The sequence below is a fragment of the Clarias gariepinus genome, chromosome 17 (genome assembly GCF_024256425.1).
Source record: "Clarias gariepinus isolate MV-2021 ecotype Netherlands chromosome 17, CGAR_prim_01v2, whole genome shotgun sequence".
Lineage (NCBI taxonomy): Eukaryota > Metazoa > Chordata > Actinopteri > Siluriformes > Clariidae > Clarias > Clarias gariepinus.
In genome coordinates, this window is record NC_071116.1 from 9,982,343 (window position 1) to 9,992,253 (window position 9,911).

General features: G+C 43.9%; 1 protein-coding gene across 1 annotated transcript; it reads right to left on the bottom strand.

The window, feature by feature from the left end:
• Positions 1 to 7,801: 7,801 nt before the first annotated feature.
• Positions 7,802 to 9,369, bottom strand: cryba4 (crystallin, beta A4). Its single transcript, XM_053475839.1, has 6 exons — positions 9,342 to 9,369; positions 8,916 to 8,959; positions 8,701 to 8,819; positions 8,483 to 8,624; positions 8,174 to 8,316; positions 7,802 to 8,041 (listed from the first exon to the last, which is right to left on the bottom strand). The coding sequence occupies exons 2-6, from the start codon at positions 8,952 to 8,954 to the stop codon at positions 7,894 to 7,896; spliced, it is 591 nt and encodes a 196-aa protein (XP_053331814.1). The 5' UTR covers positions 8,955 to 8,959; positions 9,342 to 9,369; the 3' UTR covers positions 7,802 to 7,893.
• Between the last annotated feature and the right edge of the window lie 542 nt (positions 9,370 to 9,911).

Sequence of the window (9,911 nt, forward strand, 5' to 3'; positions counted from 1 at the left end):
AAGAACGGAAATTAATATCAATTCATATAGTATTAATATAAATATAAAATATTAGGAGAGGAACACACTGCAAAAGGACTGAAAAGCTGTCTAACCATGATTTTTTTTCTTCAAATCATGGTATGGTGCTATAAACAAGTATTTGCCCCTTTTTAAATTATTTATATTTTTTTATAAACACACTTAAATAATTCAAATAAAAATAAATTGCATATTACACAAAGATAACCCAAATGGAAACATGGAAGCATGGACAATGGCTCTCTGGCAGTGATTACACTGATGCCAGCCTCTTCAAAATCTATGTACAAGTGCAAGCTTACACAAGCATCAAGACTTGGGATTCTCTAAAAGAGAAATAAAAAAAAGGGATATCAGTCCATATACTGCAGCGTACAGTAGGACAAAGATACAGTAAATTGGAATTAAGTACCGATATTGCAACGTGATCTATATACTGTACAGGAAAATGTCATTAACTTGGGTATATTCTTAGTGCAGTTGCCTCACTCTTTCAGAGTTTCTTTTAAATTTAGATAAAATTTTATCTTTATAAAATATAAAGATAAATAAACCAATCAGTTTGATAGTTTGCTGTAAAATCCATAGTGTATGTGGAACAACCATAACACAAACAAACACGCAGCACAGTATGGCTTACTCCTAAAAAAGGTATGTAACTTTTGAAAACTGAATCTTTAAAGGTGTATGAACAGAACATTGTATGTTTATTCTTTCTGTATGAAGTTTAAAACCAGTTTGTCTCATATGTTCCAAAACTGTGGTGCTAATAAAAAGCAGTATGGTGATGCGACATCGACATATCTGCAGCACTCCAAGGTAAGGACTACAACTTGAAATTATAATATCACTAATTACATTAAAGCATATCAGTGTCATGCGCACTTCCTCCATGCTCCTTGACCGGCACAAGGACCCGGAAGTAGTACGGTCGCACCTCAAGAATCATAAAAGGAGACAAGATGGCGTACACATCGCTCAGTCATTGAGTTGTCCATGCCGATTCTGACGCTTACCTGCCAAATCATGAGTACTCACTATTTTTGGGTTAATCTTCCTGACCGAGTATGTGTTGTTAGAATGCGGGTTTATATGTGTAAACTCTTGCACTCACCACGAGAAAGTTCTAATAATAATTTGCATGGTTATCCTGCCTGTTCGCACTACTTTTGCATTTCGTTTTACCATCCACGCTACACGGGCTAACTGCTAAGTCTTCTATTCCGTCTTCCATTGTCTCATAACAGAATGACTGAGCCCAACGCAGTGAACCCAGCGAATTACGCTCACCTCTGCGATGTGGTTAACAGGCACGCAGAGTTGATCGAGCAGCTGAACGGCAAGATTGTGACTGTCCGTAGTAGTGTCCAGGCTTTGCGCCGCGAGGTGGCAGAGCTGCAGCGGGAGAACGCAGCTCTCAGCAAGGCTGCTCCTCTTCTGGTTAGCCTGCCACCCGTCGCAGCGGCTGTGGCATCGCAACCTCCCCCTTCTTCTGGTGTGTATTTAGCTTTACCAGATAAATGGGATGGCAGAGATGAGAAGTGTAGTGTTTTTCTAACCGCAATGGATCTTGTGTTTGAGTTTAATTCCACCAGATACTCCACAGACTGGTTGCACATCGCCCTTCTTGTCCCGTTGCTATCCGGGCAGGTAGCTGCGTGGGCCACGGTGGTTCTTTGTTCTGATTCGGATACAGCACACTTCTACAACGAATTCACCTGCCAGTTGGAGCTCACCTTTGAATATTCAACATCCATGAGCCGCTACACTGCTGACTTCCGCACCCCTGCAGTTCAAACCACCTGGGGAGACTACGCCCTCCAGACGACCTACTCCGAGGGGCTCGCTTCCCGCATTAAAGACGAGCTTGCACCATCAAGCCATCCACCTTCTCCGGCCGGGAAACACCCAGTTCTCACCCGGTAAGAAATCCACCTCCAACTCTTCTCCACCACGACCAACATCTCCCATCTCACGGTCCAAGTATGCCTCCAGTTTACAGGTCAGAAGTACTGTGTTCATCGACTCCGGTGCCGCAGGTAACTTCATTGACTTCTCTTATGCCAAAAAATGGGGGTAAAAGTAGAGGCATTATCTCAGCCCGTTCAGATCACATCTGTGAATGGTCGGCTTCTTTTATCCAGTCCCATCACCACTCAGACCCAACCCGTCACCCTCACCATCGACCAACACCAAGAGCAGATCCGATTCCACCTCACCTCCATATTGTCTCTACCCATCATCCTCGGACACCCCTGGCTGCTTCAACATGACCCTCTTATCTCATGGACCCAAAATCGGATTCTGCAATGGCGGAATCCACCTCCTCCTCGCCTGCTGCCACGGGGTTCTTCTTTATGAAGAAGAAAGGCGGCGAACTTTGCCCAAGTGTCATCTATCGGGAGCTCAACAATATCACCATCAAAACACCCATTGCTTCTTACCAACTCAGCCCTGGACAGCCTCTCTGGTGCCACCATATTCACTAAGTTGGACATCCAGAGTACCTACAACTTGGTGTGCATCAGAGAGGGTGATAAGTGGAAGACCGCCTTCATCACCCCTACTGGACATTATGAAAGTTTGGTCATTCCCTTCAGACTCTGTAATGCCCCCGCAGCCTTCCAGCAGTTTATAAACGAAGTTCTCTGGTGGGCAATCGTTTATCTGGATGGCATTCTTATTTACTCCCAAACCGTCAACGAGCAGGGCGGTCCTTAAGAGATTGCTCGCCCATCGGCTGTACTGTAAGTTGGAGAATTGCGCTTTTCACGAACGCTCCACCACGTTCCTGGGTTTTGTCATCTCATCCCAGGGTGTGGCCAATTTGTGCATCATTGGCCCCTACCCAAGACCCTTAAGCAACTTCAATGGTTCTTCGGGTTTGTGAACTTCTATCTGCGCTTTATCCAGGACTATAGTACAGTTGCGGCTCCCTTAACTGCCCTGACCTGTCCTTTATTTCATCATTTCACCCTAAACACTGCTGCCATCTCTGCCTTCAATAAACTCTGTCATCGCTTCATCACCGCCCCAATTCTTCTCCATCCAGACGGAAGCAAACCATTCGTTGTGGAGGTAGACGCCTCGGATGTGGGCGTCGGGGCCATTCTCTCCCAGTGAGGTCCAGATCAGAAACTACACCCACGTTTCTTCTCCAAAAAATTCGACCCCACTCAGCAGCGATACAGGGTAGGGGACTGCGAGCTGCTGGCCATAAAGTGGGCTTTAGATTTATCATCTGGACCAATCACAAAAACCTGATCACCATCCGGAATCTAAAACAACTTAACCCGAGGCAGTCGCGGTGGGCTCTGTTCTGTGAAAATGATAATTTCTACCTTTCATACCGTCCAGGGTCCAAAAACACCAAGGCAAACGACACTCTCCCGTCCACACGAGGAAGACATCCCCCAGGCAGACCCTGCGCTGTCCTCCCACCTTCCAAAATCATTGCACCACTCCATTGGGATTTGAAAATGAGGGTTCGACAAGCACAGGCTGCAGAGACCGAGCCGTCTGGACGACTCTACCGACAGGTGTGCCGTCTGGACGACTCTACGTGCCCAACTGCATGAGAGCAGGGGTTCTACTGTGGGGCCATTCATCCCTCCTCTAGGGACATCCGGGCACTTGGCGCACCCTCCAGTTCATCCAGCGCGACTTCTGGTGGCTTTCCATCACGAGAGATGTCAACGAGTTCGTCCAGGCTTGCCCAGTGTGCGCCAGGGCCAAGGGCACCAACCAGCCGACACCAGGGGAACTCCAACCACCCCCGGTTCCTCGTTGCATTGCTGTCGACTTTATCATGGGCCTGCCGGTCTCCGCAGGAAAGAACACATTTACATTTAGGCATTTGGCAGACGCTCTTATCCAGAGCGACTTACATTTTTATCTCATTATACATCTGAGCAGTTGAGGGTTAAGGGCCTTGCTCAAGGGCCCAACAGTGGCAACTTGGTGGTTGTGGGGTTTGAACCTGGGATCTTCCGAACCGTAGTCCAATGCCTTAACCACTGAGCTACCCCTGGCCTTACACCATAGACCTATTCTCCAAGGCCATGCACCTGGTGGCCCTCGATGGACTCCGATCAGCTAAAGACACAGCAGAACTGATATTAGAGCATGTAGTCCATCTGCATGGGTTCCCCAAGGACACAGTCTCGGACAGGGGGCCCCAGTTCACTGCCCGTCATCCGGTTTGTCATCCGGATACCACCCCTGCTACCTCATCTGGGCTGAACTTTCCCACAACCTCCATGTCTTGTCCTCCACGGACCTGAGCCAATTTAAGGTATGCCACGGTTTTCAACCTTCGGTGTTCAATTACCAAGAACTGGAGGTTGATGTACCATCAGCCCAACAGTTGGTCCGCAGGTGTCGGCAGCTATGGAACCAAGCAAACCTGGCCATCCAACACTCGCTACACCACCCAACAACGCGATCGACACTCTCCGGGACGATTGTACAATGTAGATGACAAGGTATGGCTATTTACAAGAAATCTTCACCTCCACACTAAATCACGGAAACTTTCACCCCGATTCATCGGCCCCTATCGCATCACCCTCCGGATAAACCCTGTCACCTACCAACTCCAGCTGCCTGTGGATCCACACGGTATTCCACACTTCTCAGCTCAAACCCTTCACTAGCTCCCCTATGGTTATACCCACCCCTCCTGCTCCTCCTCCCCGAAACATCGATGGCGGTCCCGCTTATACGGTATGCCGGATCCTCGACTCACGCCCTCAGGGCAGGGGCATCCAGTACCTGGTTAATTGGGAGGGCTACAGCCCCGAGGACCGATCTTGGATCCCGGCCCGTTTCATCTTCGATCACAAGCTTATTACCATCATCACTTATCCTCCACCCCAGGACCGTCGGGAGCAGGTCCTGGACAGGGAGGTACTGTCATGTGCACTTGCTCCGCGACGCACTAGGAACCGGAAGTAGTACGGTCGCGACTCAGGAAGCATAAAAGGAGACAAGATGGCGCATCACATCGCTCAGTCATTGAGTTGCCCATGCTGGTTCTGATGCTTACCTGCCAAATCATGAGCACTCACTATTTTTGGGTTAATCTTCTTGACCGAGTGTGTGTTGTTAGAACGTGGGTTTATTTGTGTAAACTCTTGCTCTTACCGTGAGAGAGTTCTAATAATAATTTGCGTGGTTATCCTGCCTGTTTGCGCTACTTCCGCGTGTGGGTTTACCATCTACACTACACGGGCTAACTGCTAAGTCTTCTGGTCAGTCTTCGGTTATTTTTAGGTTTAACTATTTCTAAAAACTCTTTACCTGTCTACAATGTACTAATTCTAGTAAATAAATAAATTTATAAAACCTAACCTCCCTTTGCCTTGCTAGATCTGGCTATAATACGTCAATGTCCCATACTATATCTTTTCTAGCAAGACAGCGAGAGAAAAAAAATTCATGAAATTATGTTAAAATTGCTTTAAAAAATTGCTTTAAAAGCCATCCTTGGATAGACCTGTCATCAATCGACTGATGGCATCATAAATCTCCTTAATGGGGTGGAAGAAGGGAGAGTATGATGGGAGATATTGAACTAAAAAAAGTGAATGATGTGGGAACCAATTTTGTAATAAAAACAAATCTGTGTAAAGATACATTGTCCTATGTATCTAGTCTGCTTTGCATCCATATGGGTTTCATTTGTGATGTTACTCCCCGGGGCATTCAAAATAGCTTTGCGGCCAATAATGTTTCTTCCTTTCATTCTTGCTCTCAAGAAGTTCAAGTCAGCCTCATCTTTGAAGATGAACTCTTGTATCTATTTACATGTCTTTCTGAAACAAATGACAATATGGTTTAATACTATATTGCCCAACTGGAGAATAAATTTACATGTATAATGGTTTTCTGTGCAGTGCACAACACTGTTATTAACATTACTTACCTTCACACACTCATAGCACAAATATTTCTCAAAATTCCTCTGAAAAGCAAAAAGTATCCTCTTTTTGAGAATTAATCCCAATGCTGATAGAGACACCTGATAGACATTATCGAACCTGGTGTTGTCATTCAGTATTTGAATGAATTATATTATGACTTACTGGCTAAAACCTGGTTTACAATATTTGGTTTCAAATTTTCTCACCTCTGTTCTTCTGTCGAAATGTTAACAACATGGTTGACTAAAGTTGCCCAGATTTAATTTGATAAATTCAATCCTTGTCTTGTTTGGCCACGTCCTTCTCCACGTCTACAATACTTTTACTTCCGCCTCTTCCTCTTCCACTGACTGCAACATTCCAATCTTGCTTCACCATTTCTGTTGAAAACAGATAAGCTCAGCTGTTGTGTTTACATCATTTTGAAAGGCAGTGCCTTAAAATGGCAAAAAGGTTTTGTCATTTTTGTCATGTTTGTTTTTTGTGTGTAACAAAGAGATATGCTATATTGCCAAAAGTATTTACTTGCCTGCCTTCACATGCATATACACTTGAGTAACATTCGCTTCTTAATTCATAGAGTTGAATATGATGTTGGCCCACCCTTTGCAGCTATAAAAGCTTCACCTCTTCTGGGTTGAGGAGTTTGTATAAGGGTAAACCCCTAGAGGGAGCCAAACGCCCAATGTATGTTTATTGGGTTGTAGGTTGTTTGATTTGTACTACGTTTCCCAGAATGCACCTCGGTCAGGTGATAAAGTGCACCTGAACCGAGGCAAGTGATTAAGGAGATGACTATAAATAGCCTGACTGGCCTTTAGTCAGGCGTCTAGCATTTGTTATTGTTACTGTTATTTTGGTTGTTTTTTTCGTAACAGAGAGTGTATTAAAGTTTGCTAAAGTGCTCGAATGAGTATTGTTTCAGTTTGGACTTTGAGATAACTAATAAAAAGAATATCTTTCAATCATCATCTTGCCTCTGCATTTATGCCACGTAAACCCAGACACCAGAGACGTGACAGTTTGTTTATGGAAATTTTTGGCCATTCTTCCAGAAATGCATTTGTGAGGTCAGACACTGACGTTTGACAAGAAAGCGTAGCTTGCAGTCTCCGCTCTAATTCATTCCAAAGGTGTTCTATCAGGCTGAGGTCAGGACTCCCTTGTACACAGTCATGTTGAAACTGGCATACAGTAGAGATTGGTCATTCAGAGGTTCCTAGATGGAAGGATGATGGATGGACTATTATACTCTAGACTCATTTTCATCACTTACTTATCTTCTATACGGCTTTATTCTGTATTCAGGGTTGTGGGGACCTGAAACCTATTCCAGGAGGCTTAGGACACGAGGCAGGGTACACCCTGGACAGGGTGCCAATCCATCGCACACACAAATACACACACTCATTCACACAGTACAGGCAATTTGGGAATGCCAATTAGCCTAACCAGCATATATTTGGCCTGTGGGAGGAAACCGGAGTACCCGGAAGAAACCCACCAAGCACGGGGAGAACATGCAAACTCTATGCACACAGAGACGGGAATCGAGCCTGGCCGGGAATCAAACCCGGACCCTGAGGGTGCAACCACAAATGTGTATGTGAAAAATATTGTTGTTCACCTGAGGTTCTATTTGCCTACTACTGACCTGCTAAAATCGGGTGATTTATTATGTTTTTACACAATAAAAATAATTAAAAGAGGTTGTATTAACATTAATGTTATTTTTATTCTTTAATTTATTAAAATAAAAAGAATTGACCTTTCAGTATTTGGGGATATGGCTGCAGCGTTATATGTTGTGGTATGTTTGAGCACTTGACAGAAAACAATAGTCCAAGGTTTATAGTCTGAGCTCTAAGAAAGACATTTTATTTCAGCACAGATCAATGGAGAGTAAAGATTCTTTGTTTGTGGGGTAGGGTGGTAGAGATTGGTCAGGTTACTGCTGGATGCGCCGGATGGACTGGATCTGAGGAGTCTGACAATGAGACCCAAACTCCCTGAAATGTTTGTACTCGCCTGCATGGCGGTCACACTCCATAATGTACTGATATCCACGGTAGCCAGGGTATTGATAACACACAAATCTATCACAAAAAAATGAAATTAATATCATAACCATTACATGAAGGCGTAGTAGAAACTCATCATAGAAATCTGCAAAACATTATTAGTTGATAAATATAAAACCATATTTTAGAAATTGAATTGATGCTTACGCCCCGGAATGGATGCGCATGGAGCCTACTTCATTGTGGCACCAGCCCATTGCCTGCAATGAGGGGTAGTCATCATTCAGCTCCCCCTTGCGGCCCAGGTAGTTCTCCCTCTCATAGATTGTCATCCTGCTCTCCCTGTGATTCTGTTACATTTTTTGGAAAGAATACATTTTTGTGATGAGCTCTCTAGGTATCACATAGGATCTCTTTTAGAGTTTCTTCTAGTTCCTTCACTGCCTGAGATTGCAACTTAACATGCTGTATATAAGAGGACTGCAATTTTAAATTGTAAAAGCTTTGGACACTTACAGTGCATGAGATTGGCCTGAAGGAGGTCATCCTCTCAATATGGTAAGAGTTGCTTCCTCCAAAAGCATCACACTGAGGGTACTCACCACGCTCAAGCACAAACTGCTGGCCCTGAAAAGAGGGGTGCTCATAGCCCACCCACCTATGGAGAGTTATGCAAGGTAAGCACTAAACAAGTATAACATAGTTTCCTATGATAAGATAATGTGTGCACTTACGCTCCACTTTCTATCCTCAGAGAGCGAACGGTCTCAAAGCCAAAATCCATGACATTCCAACACTCCGAAGTGAACTCATGATGGCGACCCTGGAAGCACTCTTCATCATATACAACAATCTAAATGACAGGAGTTTAAGAGAAGATGTTCGTTATGATCATGGCTAATTTAGGCAAAGGAAACTTAAATTATCTATGACCCATCAATAAGCATACCTTCCAGTGGCCAGAAAACTTGGTGCAATGATGGTTCATTTTGCCTGCAGCAGAAATATATGGCATTTAATAGAACAAATAAATTTTAAATGAGACTAGAGTAAAACATGACAGAAAACACAGATTAAAAAATGGTGTTTACAGCATAAAATCATATTATATAAATTTGCAGGAGAGTGCCCAAATAAACTAGGCCATGGGTTATCAGAGAACTTTTTGGTCATAAAACGTAACAGAATTGTTTAAATATGAACAAACTATAAATACAAGACTGAAGGCAATATATGATGATAGTATTGGAGTCTGAAGATACTACATTCTCACTTCTTGCACCAGCCTTGCCTAACATTTAGCTCCTTAGTCTGAACAGAGAGTTAGACAAGTACCGGGGAGGAGAGCTCGGGGAGAAAGTAGAAAAGAACTCACCTCACTTCAATTATGCTCAGGACGTCCTGATCTGAGAGTGAAACCTGGCACACAGCGCCATCCTTTTAAAGCCTCCCCTGGCAAGGGGCCGAGCCAAAAGCCTCAACTCAGCAACTGTGGGCTTGGTTGCCATTGTGCTGCTTAACAAAGGCAGGGATAAGTCTAGATTGGCAGATGTGTAAGGGCTACATTATGCCTGGAGGCTCCATGGACAGGGAGGTGAAGATGTAGTGTTTTTGCATGTCATCTTTGCTCTGTAGCCAGCACTATCATTTAAATTGTTCCTACAGTATAAATGTACACACTGTGAGAATAAAAAATGTGTGGGTGATAAGAAGTCACTGGAAGGCTTTCATACTGTTATGCATCTTTCGTGCCTAATTACACAGATATCGAGCCATTTTCCTTTTTAGACTAAAAGAGTAGTGTTCAATGTGTTCAGCATGATAATAACTATATGTGAAATGAAAATAACTTTGGGATCATTTTGGTACAAAAGCAAACACAATAGAAAAAACTGCTTGAAAAATATTTCAACATGCATTAAAAAAGAGATTCAACTATTGTATT

Excerpts from the sequence above, each read along its gene's own strand:
- cryba4 (XM_053475839.1), bottom strand. The coding sequence starts at position 8,954 with ATGAACCATCATTGCACCAAGTTTTCTGGCCACTGGAAG. Across the intron at positions 8,820-8,915 it reads AGTTTTCTGGCCACTGGAAG|ATTGTTGTATATGATGAAGA; the intron begins GTATGCTTATTG and ends CCTGTCATTTAG. Across the intron at positions 8,042-8,173 it reads ATGCGCATCCATTCCGGGGC|ATTTGTGTGTTATCAATACC; the intron begins GTAAGCATCAAT and ends TTTTTGTGATAG.